The sequence below is a fragment of the Mytilus galloprovincialis genome, chromosome 9 (genome assembly GCF_965363235.1).
Source record: "Mytilus galloprovincialis chromosome 9, xbMytGall1.hap1.1, whole genome shotgun sequence".
NCBI lineage: Eukaryota > Metazoa > Mollusca > Bivalvia > Mytilida > Mytilidae > Mytilus > Mytilus galloprovincialis.
The window spans coordinates 62,423,511-62,441,830 of NC_134846.1; the positions used below are offsets into that span (position 1 = coordinate 62,423,511).

The 18,320-nt window shown below is 32.3% G+C and overlaps 1 protein-coding gene across 1 annotated transcript; it reads right to left on the bottom strand.

The window, feature by feature from the left end:
- Positions 1-4,980: 4,980 nt before the first annotated feature.
- On the bottom strand, positions 4,981-17,842 carry LOC143045552 (cyclin-dependent kinase 1-like). Its single transcript, XM_076218135.1, has 8 exons — positions 17,744-17,842; positions 17,429-17,506; positions 12,112-12,268; positions 11,068-11,191; positions 10,626-10,796; positions 7,781-7,944; positions 7,143-7,284; positions 4,981-6,726 (listed from the first exon to the last, which is right to left on the bottom strand). Exons 2-8 carry the CDS (start codon positions 17,463-17,465, stop codon positions 6,610-6,612), a joined length of 912 nt encoding a protein of 303 aa, XP_076074250.1. The 5' UTR covers positions 17,466-17,506; positions 17,744-17,842; the 3' UTR covers positions 4,981-6,609.
- Between the last annotated feature and the right edge of the window lie 478 nt (positions 17,843-18,320).

Consider the following 18,320-nt stretch of genomic DNA (forward strand, 5'->3'; position numbering starts at 1 on the left):
GTCTTTGGGAGTTATGGCTCAAACCGTTATGGAATAAGGTGCAAAAAAGGGTGAAAAAGGGTTTTCAGGTTAATGGACAATTACTTAAGTACAAAACATAATTTAAAAGCAGTATAAGGTTGGTAATTGAAACTCATTTTAATAGCTCACCTAAACTGCTCTTAAATTATGTATATTGGAAATTTGCCAAAAACTTTATTATTAATAAATTCTATTGGAAATTTGCCAAAATCTTTTAATAGTTTAATGAACTTCATTGGAAATTTGCCAATATAAAATGTTGCATTGGAGTTATCTTTCTTTGTCCAGAATAGTAGTCAAATCAACTTAAATCATGACTGTATGACATTTTATATTTTATGATGTATTTAAATGAGTAGTTATTGTTGAAAACTCCATTAGAAATTTGAATTGAGATCATTTTTGAAATAAGGGAAAGGGGGAGGTGAAAAAAATGGTGGGGTTCAATTTTTTCTATTTCAGATTTCAGAAATGAAAAAGAAAATTTCTTCGAATATCAAAGGATTAATAATCAACAGCATAGTGAATTGCTCAAAAGTAAAAAAAAAAAAAAAAAAAAACAAAACATTTTAAGTTCATTAGACCACATTTATTCTGTGTCAGAAACCTATGCTGTGCATGTCAACTATTTAATCACAATCCAAATTCAGAGCTGTATCCAGTTTGAATGTTGTGTCCATACTTGCTCCAACCGTTCAGGGTTCGACCTCTGCGGTCGTATAAAGCTGCGCCTTTGCGGAGCATCTGGTTTTATTTTTATTTCACTATTCACCGCTTCAAGTTGAATAATGAAACATAAGACTATTTCATTATTCATTATTTATTTTTTAAACATTAAATAATGAATAGGGAACTATTTTATTATTCATTATTGAATTATGAACTACGTACTTCAGCGCGGTCAGAAAATCACGTACCGGATGCTTAATTTCCGGCAGAAAGTCGGTGCAAAAATGAACACAATATTCAAGCTTGGTACAGATCTGAATTTGAATAGTAATTAAATATTTGACATATTATAAGTTTCTGAAAAGAACCTGAAATTGGTTATATGAATTGAAATTATATTCAATTAAAGATTTCTTTCTGTTGCGCAATACACTGAGCTGTTGCTCAATACTTAGCCAATATGTTGTGAGACTATAAACAAATAAAGTTCAATTAATTCTCAAGCCGGTCATATTAGAAATTTATGAAAATCAAAAGGGATCTTTCATCAATAGATATAAAGAATTCACCAAAGGTTCATGAACATTGCTGACAGCATTTTTGAGTTATTAACCGAAAACTTGAAAATCACTCCTTTTTTATGAATAAAACTCCATAACTGAAATGTAAAATGTAAAATTTATAAAATTCTCAGTGGAGCTCACATCAATAGATATAAACATTTCACCAACATTTCATAAGAACTTTTGAAAGCATTTTTGAGTTTTGTCCGAAGACTGGAAAATCCCCTTTTTTCAATCTAATTAAAATATTGATCTTTGATTACGTTATACCAAATATGTAGTATAACTTTATGAAATCGAAAGGGAGCTCACGTCAATAAATAAGATAAGAATAAGACCTATAAGATAAGAATTTATTATTAATCTAATCAAGAACCCATAAAGGGCATCATTTTACAACACAATATGATTGGAAAAAGCAAAACAGAAAACTAGGCTAATACCATGCTATAACGTTATGGACAGGATCAAATATAAACAATTCACTCACTACAATTTCTTGCAAGCTGGTGAAAGCATTCTCGAGTTATTGTCCAAAGACTGGAAAATTCTCCTTTTTTTAATGAATAAAACCCCATAACTCGGAAACGTAAAATTTAAAATTCAATTTATAAAAAAACAAAAGGACGCTCACGTCAATAGATATTAAAAAAAAATATCACAGAATAGAGTGAAAAATACAAAAGGAAGGACAGAGATTACACTAAAAAAAATGAGGGACAAAAGAAAATCATCCTTTCACCCCATTCTCCCTAAAGATCAAATAGTAAGTCCCTCATCAAATAAACCAGACACTTGTCTCTTAAAAATTCCTGTTTCAACGCAGCATATTTTGAATCAATAAAGTAATTATTTCAGAGACAAGTGACTGTGTTATTTAGCATTTGTTGAGATAGATCGATGTCGTTATAAGTATATTGTTCCTATTTTTTAATACATCATTGACTGCATCTTTTGGCAGAGTAGTCCTGATAAAGTTAAATCTACAATAGCAAAGACGTCGAGGGTGAAATCATTCTTGTTATACTTCTGAATTGAATTGCTATAATAATTAATGTTTGTCTTTAATAGCAACTGATATTTATTGATAAAAAGGGTTTACTGTACTATATGGTGTACCACCTTATAATATTAATCAAACAGTTCTAAATCTTTTAAAACTTTGGTCGATGGTGGTGGCCATATTTACATTGTAAGGAAAGATATAACATTTTTATTCAGATTATCTCATTCATTTATAATACATAATCTGTATAACTGTTTACAAGAATCTATGTTTATACTGATTTCTTGAAGGATAGTAAGTTTGTATTGTGATAAATGTTACAAGCTTAACGAGGGCAGTATCTCTCGAAAACGCGGGTGGTAATGAGTTTAAACAGATTTTATTTGCTACATTCTGGATGATATGTCTGTAACAAAACATTCTATCAAGTCTCTTTTAGTGATCCAAGGGTTGTAAAAAACAGACAACCTAAAGGATTTGTTATGTTAATGTGTAGCCTGCTGTATATCACTAAAAAATAATTTTTTTTTTCAATGCCAAACTTTTGTTGTATTAACTTTGAAAAAAAAACCAACATCAATGGACCAAGGGATAAAGGTTTCTATGAAAATTATATGTATTGGGATATCTGGATATTTATTTATCATAAATAGCGCCACAAAAACTGACCAAACTTAAAATAATAATAGAAGTTGCAGTCTTCAACTGAAGAACAGCACCTTCTGTGTCTCTACTGTGATGAATGACTGTGGTAAAGACTAGGCAAACAAACAGGTCTATTTCATAACTCACAAAGTGGGGAACAATAATAAAAAAGAAAAAAAAACCAAGTAGGGCATTGCATTTTTTCTTCCTCATAAACATAAATGCATTCACATATTCGACACATGAATGATTTAAGATCTGTAAAAAGTACATATCCCAAGACCCAACCGAACAAGTCAGAGATCACATGCTGAAATAGCTCGCTTTCTTTACTAACCTTGGTAGTTCTAAATTTAAAGCTTTACTACAACTATGATAAATTTTTAGATCCGAGCTCAGATAAACGGGGAAAAACATGTACACCTTGCAATCGTTCCATTCATCAAATATGCTTTAAATATAGTGCCTACCGCACATAGTATCCAAGAAACAACTCTTGACCAGGAAAACATTGATCAATGCACCATGAAAATGAGGTTATGGACAGATGTACCCTGCCAGACAAACAGGTTCACCTTACAATCATTACATGCTTTAAATATAGTTGACCTATTGCATTCAGTACCCAAGAAACAAACTTAACCAAATTCAAATAAGGGCATAAAATCAATGCTTTCCTGCTTACTATCTGTAGTTTTTTGTCGAGCCTGCAACTTTTGTTGCAGAAAGCTTGATATAGGGATAGTGATCCGGCAGCGTAGGTGTTAGCTAACTTCTTAAAAGCTATATTTTAGGTGGAAGACCTGGTAGCTTCATATTTTGTATATAGATGCTTCATGTTGCGAAGTTTCCGTCAGTCACATGTCCATTGTCCTTGACCTAATTTTCATGGTTCAGTGACCACTTCAAAAAAAAAAATCATATTTTTTGTAATGTTGAATTCTATCTGACTATAAGTAATAGGATAATTATATTTGATATGTGCGTACCTTGTAAGGTCCTCATGCCCGTCAGACAGTTTTCACTTGACCTCAACCTTAACAGGTCAGTTAACAAGGTTAAGTTTTGGTGGTCAAGTCCATATCTCAGATACTACAAGCAATAGGTATAGTAAATTCGGTTAATGAAGGACTGTAAGGTGTACATGTCCAACCTGACCTTCACCTAATTTTCATGGTTCAGTGGTCAAAGTTCAGTTTTGAGTTTTGGTCTTTTTATCTAATACTATATGACAACTATATTTGGTGTATGTAAATATTTTATGATCTATATGTCAGTAGTGCAGGTTTTATTTGACCTTGACCTGGTTTTTCTAGTACATTGCTCGAGGTTAAGTTTTTGTTTTGGTCTATTTCCAAACTATAAGCAATAGGTCAACTATATTTGTTGTATGGAAGCATTGTTAGCTGTACATGTCTGTCTGGCATGGTTCATCTGACCTTGACCTCATTTTCATGGTTCATTGATCAATGTTTAGTTTTCTTGGTTAATGTTATGTTTATGTGACAGTCGTAATAAAGCTTTATATTTAGGAGTATCAACATAATATCAATGATTAGTAAAGAAGGCAAGACATTTCAGTGTGCACTCGTTTTTATATAGTTCATGACATTGACGAATTTTTAACATTTTGTAGCAAATTAACTGCAAATTCAAAAAAATCTTTATACGATGTGAAAATAAACCTGGCACTGTTAAGACCAACTACCGGAGTTGAAACTTAAACATGCTAGTTCTTATGGTAACATCCCGCAGAAAGACAAGTCTTACTACCTGGACACATTATATTAACTTAAACTATGAGCTGAGGGTGACCTAATCAGACTTTTTAGCTTTCACTTTTAAGTCATGTTATGGGAAGAAGCAGCGATACAAAAATTCGAGCCTGATTTTGATCTGATCTAAGACTAACCCACAACCTTCTGCAGTCATGGCCAGTACACTACCACAAGACCAGCTACATGGTAGGATACCTTAATGTATTCAGTTATGAATTCACATTATCTGTTTGCTTTGTATAGGAACTAAATTTACCCTTTAGATGCATACAGGACATAAAAAAGAGTAAAGATGGTATCAAATACAGATTTTAATTGTTACATCTTTTTATAAAAATCACTGACCAGATATATAAAAGCAGTTTTCACATGTTGTTAACTGGTATACATGATGGTTCATTTATCAAAATTGCACTAAAACTGTTCCCAATTTTACAAATAGTTTTATAGATCATGTGAATATCCAATTGAAACAATGAGTCACAAGCATGTGGTCAAAATGAACAAAAACAGCGACTCTTTATTTTACACAACAGTATAAAAAAATCAAACAATTTACAAAAACAATAACAGCACTATGATTTTAAGGGCTAGTCCATGAATATATATATTTGTACATGGATCTAGGAATGGCACTTCCCAATTTCAAATATCATTGGTGTCAAATACATTTCTGTAGACTGGGTGATTACCCTATCTGTATAGTGCCTTTCCTGGGGACAATATATACATATGGAACAGCCCTTTTACTTTGGAACAAGATAAAGGAAAAACATGAAAAAAATAAAATCATCATGGTATTGGTAAATTAAAAACAATAAACAACTCATCTTTCAAAAAATGTTGACAATAGCTGGTGTATAACTACTTTTATGTAAACTTATGATTCACAAATGTATACTTTTAAATTGTATTTAAATTTTAGTGAAAATTATATACTGGAACAAAATCAACAGAACACAATATTAACAACTAATAAATAAGTTACAATGAACACATAGGTGGGTTTATTTTAGGTTGTTCATAATGACGTATTGTTAAAACTAGGGACAGAGTAAGCTGTGTATGTACACTTAATGTTACTGAAATATATTTATAAAGTGTAAAGATACTATTTGTTGACTATTTTAAAGTAACATTAAAGTAATTATGAACTACTATACTAGCCAATTTCAAAATTAATGATTCTGTTTTCATTTTTTAACATAGCAGAAGGAACTCCCAATATTTTATGGTTCCTGATTACATGGGGTATGGTAAAATGTATAGTAATGGTCTATATTTGTTACCAAGTGCATCACACTTTTATGGTGAAAGGGAATGCAAAATTGGTTGCTTAGACACATAGATTCTTCCACATGGTTTGCGCTGGGATGTGTTATAGTCAGTGCTACTAGATATGTTAACCTTTGCCAAAATTCTTAGAATGGAATAAATTCATTAATTCTAAAATAGGCTTCTGTACTTAAAACACAAATAACATTTGTACATTATTCTTTGAAAGTAAATATTCTCTATTGACTCAAGAGTTTATAAAAAATGTCATGCATATGAAGTGTTTTGATTTATATTGAGGAAGATAAGAGTTTGAATTGTATCAATTTTATAAAACAAAATATCAATGTGTACTTTATATTAGCGGCTACACAGTTAGAAAGACTCCTCTATCGACTCCATGTATGGATGTACAAAGAAAGAAATAAGTCATAGAAAGATGAAGGAAGAATATTATAGCATTATCCCTGAACATATATTTTGTCAATAAAATATATTTTTCTACAAAATTATCCATTTTAAAATGTTCTTTTCTTCAAATTTCAATTTGTCTTCTTTATCTTGACATTCAAACAATTATACAAGATAAGTCATAAAATTGCCCACAATCGAGACGAAATACTATAGATATTTCTTATTGCACATTAATGTCTTATGTTGTGGTGACAGTTGAAGCAGGTAATGCTGATTTATCTAAGTTAGCAAAGTAAGTGTGATTCAGTGCTTTCTTGGCAGATATTCTTTGTGCTGGATCATATATCAACATGGTCTGAAACATAAAAAGTTAAGATATTTGACAAATCAATTTAAACTTGACATTTTATTTGTTGTGTAAACCTCTCCTGCCAAATAACATCTGTTATAAATATGCAAATACTAATAATATTTAACTTGTAATTTTAAATAAGTTCATATTTTTTTATATTAAAATTATGTGATAAATCATCACTCAGTACATGGTAATAATTTTATTATCTCAACAGCTCTTTTCGTTAAAAATTTATACACAATAGTACCTTTTTTCCTAAACAATATAAAAGTTAAAAATATCTTCAATCACCTTTTTTAAATGTTCATTTATAGTATGCTTTTAATACATTTTAGTCATTTAAATTGAGAAGCTAGAAAAATGTCTCCCTTTGTCATCTCTTGCATGGACATATATTTCATACAATAAACATGTACCTGTAATAGGTCTAATCCGGTATTGTCCAGTTGTTTGACAGACTGTGCTAAAGAGTTATTTTTCCATGTTGGAAAAGTTGGTTTGTAGTCTGGTAGTGAGGTTACCCCTGGCCAGACTTCCTCTGTAGGGGTTGTAAGAGTTCTGAAAAAGACAGCAAACCTTTCATTAACATACATAAAGATGCATTAGTATTAGTTACAAGATATAACAAAATATGATTTTTTTTTCCTGTTAAATCATTAATGAAAGTGAAATAGTGAAATAAAAAATCATTTTTTTAGCAGCTAGTCAGGTTCAATTTTGTCAAAATAAAAACTGTAAGGTAAAAAAAAAGTGAAAAATTTGTCCTCATTAATAAACATATTCATGTGCACTTTAATAACCCCCTTTTCAACAGATAGGTCATAAATAAACTTGGCATGTTCAGATATATTAAAAGGAAAAGAATGGCAACATTGAAAGTGAAAGAAGGGTAAACCATTCGATTGACCTATTCAATGATTATCATATTTTCCAAACCTTTAACATGAATTCAAACAAACCTAGAAAAATCCAAATGCATTCTAAAATTCTTTTGTTTTTTGTTTAAAGTGCATGCAAAATTTTGAGTATGTATATATTTTCCTTCAATTAGTACCTGAATATTCTGAAGAGCTGGTCAATTTCTGAATCACCATGAAATAAAGGTCTTTTTGTGACCATTTCAGCAAATATACAACCTATACTCCACACATCTACAGGGGTAGAGTATCTTTGACTTCCAAGTAAGATCTCTGGTGCTCTGTACCACAATGTTACAACCTGTAACAATAACATTGATTAACAAATCTGCATGTTTAACAGATTGCATCTACAAGTTATAGCAAACATTTAAATAAACTAAATGTGTCAAGGCGACACGAATGCCCAAAAAGTTGAAAAATCTGTAATTTCATTAACACATGTGGACACAAACCTGATGGTAGTCTCACATATCAAAAATCAGCTCAAAATCTGGAGGGGTATAGAAAAAAAATCCTTATAACTATGATTTTCAATAATTTATCAAAGTCCAAAGCCTGTAATTTGAGCAAAAATTAGCGAAGAGGAACAAAACTTATACTTGATCTGTAACTCATCATGCTTAACTCACATATCAATAAATCAGCCAAATATCTGAAGGCCTTTAGAAAAAAAGTCTGTATAACTGTGATTTTCAACAATTTCTCAAGTCCAAAGTCTGTAATTTCGGCAAAAATTAGTGGAGCGGAACGAAACTTAAACTTGATCTGTAACTCATCATACTTATATACTAAAAATCAGCCCAATATCTGAAGGCGTTGAGAAAAAAACTCTGTATAATGGTTTGTTGTGGAATGACAGAATTTCGGAATAACGGATTTCGGACAAGGGTAAAACTACATGTATATGGCACCGACAACTTCGTTGCAGAGCCATAAAAAAAATCTGCTTGTAACAGTACAGCATCAATTCAGAAATATCTTAATTGTATTTGTATTCTATATTGTCATACACCTAATCTGTGTGCACATGTAGTAAAACTCCACCGTTGTTAGGCCACACCAATTTAATTTCTTGTTCTACGGATTTTTGGACTCCAAAATTTGGGGCGAGCGAGCGATTTGAAAATTTTAATAAAAAAATATTTAATTTGCAAATTTTTGAGGCGAAGCTTGAAAAGTTAAGGCAAGCGATTAATTTTTTTTTTTGTAAACATAAAATAGTAGGTTTTGACATTTATTAAAACTTGATTTATCACTTATACTTTGATATTTCTTTAATTTATGAAGTAATTTTTCCCTGTTCACCAAGCTGAATAATTATGTCTATGTATGTCATGTATGTGTGACTGACAATGAGACAAGTCTCCATCCAAGTCATAACCAGTGTTGGGAACAACCCCTTAATTTTATAAATATCCCTTTTATGAGGGGTCAATATAAGCAGGGACTTTCTATACTAAGTACATGTAAGTAAGTATAGAAAGTCCCCGATATAATATATTTTTTTGTAAAAAAACACCACTTTTTAGTACAAAAGGGCTCATATTTTCCCAAAAGAACTATATATCTTTCTGGTATTAAATGGTCAAAACATGTCCAAGAATTTTGTAATATTCCTGCATTTTTACCATGTTAACATATTTACTTTAACAGTTCAAAATTATTCAAAATAAGTGGAACCCTCTTTTAGAAAAGTGGTTTAAAATATGATGTATTTCTCCTCTTTTTGAGTAAAAAATTCTAAGTTTTCAAAGGCTTTTAAGTAGCACTATACAAATTCTTGGTATTTCAATTTTCATTTCTACATCAGCATGATCAGTAAAATGACCCCTTGTCTGAGGGAGGGTTGCTCCCAACCTGATAATGACAAATACAGGTCAAACTACGGCTTTTTACACAGGGCTTTGTTCCAGACCGTCATCAAACAGCAAGCTATAAAGGACCCTAAAATTATTAGTGTACATAATTCAAACAGGAAAACCAACGATCTAATTTATATATCCAAACCGGCAAATGGGAAAATACCAATGTACCACATCAACAAACGACAACTGCTGAACGACAGGCCCCTGAATCAATCAGGACAGGTGCATAAACATGCAGCAGCTATGGATAGTTTTATTTCGCCAGCATACAATATAATTGCAGTTGAAGGCAAATAAATCCTTCAGAAGTTCTTAGTACTCTAACAACGAACATTTTTTGATAGGGAATATGAGTAAGGGGGAAAGAAACCAACGTTTTGTTCTTTACAGGTATTTCCGCTGTTATATATTTAAATCGGAGCACTCTCACTTTGGATAAATGCTGAAACAAATATTCTCACAGATATTTACACAGTGTGGTGGATTGCTTATAGGTTTAAAATCGTTATACAGGTTTAGACTGTGATTTTAAAAACAAATGTTGATATCTTTTCATATCATTTACAAAAAAACGGTGTGGGAAATGGACATGATTACATTTCTGTATGCGGGAAGCAGGAATATAAAAAAAATAAAAAACTTCTGTTTTGAAAAAAATATGTGTGGGCGGGTCCGTCGAACAAGGAATTAAATTGGTGTGGCCGTACATTTATATTCTAAAATTTGAGAAATTAAAAATAAATATTAGATCTTAATCATTTTAATCAAAACACATGACATTTGGTTGAGGCAAACTAATGTTAGAGAACAGACACCAATTTTGGGATGTACAGCCATACAGAGGAATAAGGGTTAACTCAATGCCTCCTCTGCTATGGCTGGTGCATAAAAATAGTCAGTAGTTGTGCATTTAACATTCTACACAAAGAGCAGTTTTTTTAATAAGACTCATGTTATAATAGGATAGGCTGTATTTTATAGGGTGCAAATATTCCATGCACATGAAAAAGTTAAGGATTAGCATACATGTATGAAGGTCAGAAATGGATGTTTAATCCAATACCTCATGCATGTAACATTGAAACATATACTCAAACATCGAACTAAACCTTACCTCATGTGTATATACTCGGACTGGTATACCGAAAGCTCTAGCCAAACCAAAATCTGCTAACTTGATAATGCCTTTATTGTCAATAAGTAAATTCTGTGGTTTCATGTCACGATGTAATACTCTTCTCTGATGACAAAACAGTATTCCTTGAAGGATCTGGTAAGTATAACTCTGTAAATATAGACAATCAAAATTACAAACTATATATATGCTACTGTTGTCTTGGTTGGTGGTGTTTTATCTCATTCCAAAACTTATCTAATTATAGTCTCAAGTTCTCTTTTATGTTCACAGCTACAAAAAATATCAGATGTGAAATCACTAAGCAGACGCAACACTCAATTTATTTAAAAAAACTTTGTATCCATTGGCTTGTGGTAAAAAAAATATGACTGATACTTATGTCTCTTCTAAGTTTTGTAATGTATATATTTTTGCTTACTTTGACTAGCATTTTATCCATAAACTGTCCACTTGGAATGGTATCCATATATCTTTTCAAGTCCATAGACAAAAATTCAAACACCAAATATAATTTGTTCTCTTGCATCAACACATCTTCTAAACTGAAACAGATACATATTATACTTCATAATTATATTCAAAATAATAATGCTTCTGAAATATGATTGTTGTTTAATTAAATATTATAATTATTTGTGCAATAGAAGGTGAATGTCAAAAATTAATTTAAACAAATCTAAATCCCGAATTTTAATTTTTCAAAAGTGGCTTTAAATGATTAGATTTGACAATAAAGTTGGGTGTTAATAACCTTTAAAATGTTCTATGCAATTAAATTGTTTACAAATTAAATGTGTAAGATTCACTAGCTTGCTTTATTTAACTCAAGTACACTTGTAAATGTCATTGATACTCCCAAGACATAATGAATGAGCCTGAATTGTGTCATAAAAAGAAAAAAGAAAGGTACAGACACGACAATATCTTTGCTAAAATCGTTTTGTAGCTTGAGCTGTGTATATTACAACTAGAACTTGGGACATGAGGTCATACTAATCTTACTGTAGCTTGAGCTGTGTATATTACAACTAGAACTTGGGACATGAGGTCATACTAATCTTACTTTCACTAGTAATTTAAAACAATTGAAAACAAGTGCATGTCTGATCTGATCAATGAAAAAGTGTGATGGAAATAGATTTGACCCAAGTTAGGAGCCTCTGGCCGTTTTTAGTCTTGTATGATTTTTAATTTAAGTTTTATTGTGTATAATTCGGAGTTCAGTATGACGTCCATCATCACTGAACTAGTATACATGTTTTTTAGGGGCCAGCTGAAGGACACCTCCGGGTGCGAGAATTTCTTCCTACATTGAAGACCCATTGGTGGCCTGAGGCTGTTGTCTGCTCTCTGGTGGGGTTGTTGTCTCTTTGACACATTCCCCATTTCCATTCTCAACTTTATTGTTTGAGAGATAAGTATTTGAAATAAATGGAGATATTAAGTTTTTTTAATTTGTTACCCAACAATGTTAGGATGTTGTAGTTCTTTCAGTAGTGATATTTCTCTGATGGCTGTGGATGGAATTCCTTCCTCTTCACTTTCTAATCTTATCTTCTTCAGAGCAACCAATCTGTTTGTTTTCTTGTGTCTACCTTTGTACACTACACCATAGGTACCTGGATACAATAAAACACAGCTTGTAATGACATGAAAAAGCTACAGTAATATTTTTGAGGAAGAAAGGCTGATGCACTAGTATATAACAGAAATTCTTACTGGTCATTAAATGAAGCCCAAGTATGTCTATAAAAGGTTTAGAATAAATTAATGGATAAAATGTGAAATACATGAAACCCAATGATATCCATGAACAAAATGTACATGCTTATGTATGTCATAAATTAAACACAAAAAAATACTGAATCGCCTACTAAATGATATATTTATTTTATATATAAACTAGAGGCTCTAAAGAGCCTGTGTCGCTCACCTTGGTCAATGTGAATATTAAACAATGGACACAGATGGATTCATGAAAAAATTGTGTTTTGGTGATGGTGATGTGTTTGTAGATCTTACTTTACTAAACATTCTTGCTGCTGACAATTATCTCTATCTATAACAGTACTTTCTGTGGAAAATGTTATTGAAAATCTTCAAATTTTAAGAAAATTGTTAAAAATTGACTATGAAGGGCAATAACTCCTTAGGGGGTCAATTGACTATTTTGGTCATAGTGACTTATTTTTAGTTCTTACTTTGCTGTACAGTATTGCTGTTTACAGTTTATCTCTATCTATAATAATATTCAAGATAACAAAAAAAACAGCAAAATTTCCTCAAAATTACCAATTCAGGGGCAGCAACCTAACAACCGATTATCCAATTCATCTGAAAATTCCAGGGCAGATAGATCGTGACCTGATCAACAATTTTACTTCCTGCCAAATGCTTTGGTTTTTGAGTTATAAACCAAAAACTGCATTTTACCCCCATGTTCTATTTTTAGCCATGGCGGCCATCTTGGTTTGTTGGCAGAGTTACCGGACACATTTTTTTAACTAGATACCCCAATTATGGCTAAGTTTGGTTAAATTTGGCCCAGTAGTTTCAGAGGAGAAGATTTTTCTAAAAGATTACTAAGATTTGCTCTAAATGCTTTGGTTTTTGAGTTATAAGCCAAAAACTGCATTTTACCCCTATGTTCTATTTTTAGCCATGGCGGCCATCTTGGTTGGTTGGCCGGGTCACTGGACACATTTTTTTAACTAGATAGGCCAATAATGATTATGGCCAAGTTTGGTTAAATTTGGCCCAGTAGTTTCAGAGAAGAAGATTTTTCTAAAAGATTACTAAGATTTAAGAAAAATGGTTAAAAATTGACTATAAAGGGCAATAACTCCTTAAGGGGTCAACTGACCATTTCGGTCATGTTGACTTATTTGTAAATCTAACTTTGCTGAACATTATTGCTGTTTACAGTTTATCTCTATCTATAATAATATTCAAGATAATAACCAAAAACAGCAAAATTTCCATAAAATTACCAATTCAGGGGCAGCAACCCATCAACGGGTTGTCCGATTCATCTGAAAATTTCTGGGCAGATAGATCTTGACCTGATAAACAATTTTACCCCATGTCAGATTTGCTCTAAATGCTTTGATTTTTGAGTTATAAGCCAAAAACTGCATTTTACCCCTATGTCCTATATTTAGCCGTGGCAGCCATCTTGGTTGGATGGCCGGGTCACCGGACACATTTTTTGAACTACATACCCCAAAGATGATTGTGGCCAAGTTTGGATTAATTTAGCCCAGTAGTTTCAGAGGAGAAGATTTTTGTAAAAGATTACTAAGATTTACGAAAAATGGTTAAAAATTGACTATAAAGGGCAATAACTCCTTAAGGGGTCAACTGACCATTTCGGTCATGTTGACTTATTTGTAAATCTTACTTTGCTGAACATTATTGCTGTTTACAGTTTATCTCTATCTATAATAATATTCAAGATAATAACCAAAAACAGCAAAATTTCCATAAAATTACCAATTCAGGGGCAGCAACCCATCAACGGGTTGTCCGATTCATCTGAAAATTTCTGGGCAGATAGATCTTGACCTGATAAACAATTTTACCCCATGTCAGATTTGCTCTAAATGCTTTGGTTTTTGAGTTATAAGCCAAAAACTGCATTTTACCCCTATGTTCTATTTTTAGCCATGGCGGCCATCTTGGTTGGTTGGCGGGGTCACCGGACACATTTTTTAAACTAGATACCCCAATGATGATTGTGGCCAAGTTTGATTAAATTTGGCTTAGTAGTTTCAGAGGAGAAGATTTTTGTAAAAGTTAACGACGACGGACGCCGGACGCAAAGTGATGGGAAAAGCTCACTTGGCCCTTCGGGAAAGGGAATGCAAAATTGGTTGCTTAGACACATAGATTCTTCCACATGGTTTGCGCTGGGATGTGTTATAGTCTGTGCTACTAGATATGTTAACCTTTGCCAAAATTCTTAGAATGGAATAAATTCATTAATTCTAAAATAGGCTTCTGTACTTAAAACACAAATAACATTTGTACATTATTCTTTGAAAGTAAATATTCTCTATTGACTCAAGAGTTTATAAAAAATGTCATGCATATGAAGTGTTTTGATTTATAATGAGGAAGATAAAAGTTTGAATTGTATCAACTTTATAAAACAAAATATTAATGTGTGACGGACGCCGGACGCAAAGTGATGGGAATAGCTCACTTGGCCCTTCGGGCCAGGTGAGCTAAAAAGAAGATGTGGTATGATTGCCAATGAGACAACTATCCACAAAAGACCAAAATGACACAGACATTAACAACTATAGGTCACCGTACGGTCTTCAACAATGAGCAAAGCCCATACCGCATAGTGATCTATAAAAGGCCTGATAAGACAATGTAAAACAATTTAAAAGAGAAAACTAACGGCCTTAGTTATGTAAAAAAAATGAACGAAAAACAAATATGTTACACATAAACAAACGACGACCACTGAATTACAGGCTCCTGACTTGGGACAGGCACATACATAAATAATGTGGCGGGGTTAAACATGTTAGCGGGATCCCAACCATCCCCCTAATCTGGGACAGTGGTATAACAGTACAATATAAGAACGAACTATAAAAATCAGTTTAAAAAGGCTTAACTCATCAGATGGACAAAAATACAAGTGGACGTGGTATGCCTAGATTTTGTGAATCTTTTTATTATAATAAGCAATTTAATTTCATGTCCATGGGACACAGATAATACATGAACATGTGTTTCATATCATCTCTTCATAGTTTAGTTTAACATATTCTATTGTTCAAAAATGACAAATGGATTAGACATTTTTGAACAATAAAATATGTTTAAACTAAACTATAAAGGGACATAACTTAATTTATTCTGTTTCTGAAATACAAAATACATTATATATCAAGTGGCATCTTCGCTAGCCAAGGGTTACGATCCACTCCCGTTCTCTTCACCCTTGGCGGATTGAGATAATATTTCGGAGACACAAGGTAAGGAATTTTATTGGTTGCAGTAGAAACTCGCTGCATCCAATCAAAAAGCGCCTATAACATGATCACGTGTAAATGTAGAAAGTGTTTGTAAACAATTGCCACGTGTTTATTGTGCAACAAGTCTTTACATCACTAAGCATACGACTATATTTAGTGACAACTTGATTGTTTTTAATCAACTTATAGAAGTTCCTGTGTATGTTTCATGCACAAATGCATGAATGTTGACGTATATTTTCGTTTCCGGCTGTACCAAGTGGGTAGAATCTAGACGCTACCGTGTTTTTACCTCCAAAATGAAGAGTTCAAGTGCTACCATTGGTCAAGAATAATGTATTCGGAATGGGCGTGACTTTAATCTTCCGATAGATGGCGCAACATGGATATCACAAATGTTGGCTCAATCTGCCAAGGGTGAAGAGAGCGGGAGTGGATCGTAACCCTTGGCTAGCGAAGATGATCAAGTGGATGCCAGGCCTTGAAACTTTTCTGAAACATAATCTTCATGTAACTTTGTATCAGTTTGTCTGTACTTTGAGAAGATTTTGTGGTGTAAACACAGCCATATTTTTCGATTCCTCATGATGAAAATATTGCTTCACATGAAATTTTTTGTTATCATGCTACGATTCCTTTCCTTTGTGGCATCACTGCTGACAGACATTTTCTCTAGTCACTAGTGGTATTGTCTAAATTTTACAGGATCGACTCGCTGTGAGTGTGATATAAAGTGACAGACAAATACTCAGAAATTGTGAAAAGTAATGGGCAGCAAAGGTTCAATGATAAGGAAAGCAATCCCGTCACAGATGCATTTCTTTTTTATTTAGTTGTTTTAAATACATGTAGTGGCTTTGAACAATATATAGCTGTCAGTAACTGTGAGTACTCTCAGATCTGTTATTTGGTGTCTATTTGACTTTCTTGTTGGGATATACAAGTACCAAGCAACGTCCATTCTGTGTAGTATTTGTATTTATCTGACGAGTTAAGCCTTTTTTAACTGATTTTGATACTGTAGTTTGTTCTTATGTTATATTGTTACACATGGCCACTGTCCTAGGTTAGGGGGAGGGTTGGGATCCTGCTAACATGTTTAACCCAGCCACATTCTGTATGTATGTGCCTATCCCAAGTCAGGAGCCTGTAATTCTGAGTGATTATTGTTTGTTTATGTGTTACATTTTTGATTTTGATATATATTTCGTTCATAAATTAGGCAGTTACTATTAGTTTGTTCTTTTGAATGGTTTAACATTGTCATTTCAGGGCCTTTAATAGCGGACTATGCAGTATGGACTTTGCTCAATTTTGAAGGCTGTACGATGACCGAAACATGTTAATTTCTGTATCATTTGGTCTCTTGTGGAGAGTTGTCTTATTGGCAATCATACCACATCTATATTCCTTTTTGTTAGGCTTTTGCCACTATGGCAACATAAAATAAAAAATTAAAAGATTTATAAACTTCAACATGTTCAATACACCTTATCGCTATTTGTCTGCCATTACTGGATATCACACAGGTTCCCGTAAAATATTGACGTCATAAAACAATATCTGACGCCACAATGGAAAAGTGATTGTGTATGACGTCAAAAGTTCAAGCAGCCGGGATAATTTAGCGATAAGGTGTATGGAGGACCAAGTTTTTCAAGTGGTGAAAACTTTAGCCTAATTAAGAGCTTGATATTTAATTAGGTTTTCACTTATTGAGATGCAGATATAATTTTTATAAAGACTTTTACATGTTTTATTGACGAAATAAATTATCATATTCACCTTCACCAATCTTTTCAATTTTTACATAATCTTCCATTATTCAAATAAAGTATTGCTGCTATCCTATAAGTGCAGTATCTGAAACATAATTCATAAACTTTAAATAATAAACAAACAATTGAATCATGTGAACAGATAAGGCATGTTCAAACAAAATTGGCAAATTCGAAAATGGCGCGATAAAATTAAATATCTTCTATCATAATTCGCTCAAATATCAGATGCCTCTAAGACAAACTAGAAGATCTATAACAAACTATATCAAAATACAGATAAACTTCAATTTAATTAAGACTTTAAACCTAGAGTTCAAACCTCTTTTTCTTTTTTCACCGCTCCTGCATTTAAAATATGACCAATCAAAAATTCGAATAATTTTAAAACGTAAGACCGACCAAAATTTTAGAATATACTACCGGAGTCAATTCCGGATACTTTTTTTTCTGAAATTTGACCTCCGTGTACAAGTATTATCCTCCTGTATAAAAGGAGCACATCCGCATTGGATAAGAGCTTATAGTGCATTTTCGAATTTAATATTTCAAAGCATTTTTATAGTATACTGTTAAAATTCAAAATAAAGACGTGCTTGAAATTTTCAAAATTTCAAAACGACAATTTACCAGCATGAATACTGAGTAAAGCAGAGACATATATATACGTCTCTGAGTAAAGTAAGTAAGTAAAACTTTATTTGGATTCGACATGTTTGACAAACAGTACAAACATAATCTCTAATAAGCTTTTCACCGAATATAAAAACATATGCAATAAACAAATCAAGGATTTGTATAGTACCAGAGACATATAATACATGTATTATATGTCTCTGATAGTACTATACAAATCCTTGAACAAATAAAACAAGGCATTCAGCATGCAAAATAAATAA

What these genes read in the sequence shown, in the direction of transcription:
- LOC143045552 (XM_076218135.1), bottom strand. Translation starts at nt 17,465, where the DNA reads ATGGAAGATTATGTAAAAATTGAAAAGATTGGTGAAG. An exon ending in TGGATAAAATGCTAGTCAAA is followed by an intron (nt 10,797 to 11,067) that starts GTAAGCAAAAAT and finishes CTATATTTACAG; the next exon opens with AGTTATACTTACCAGATCCT. An exon ending in CCGGATTAGACCTATTACAG is followed by an intron (nt 6,727 to 7,142) that starts GTACATGTTTAT and finishes TTTATGTTTCAG; the next exon opens with ACCATGTTGATATATGATCC.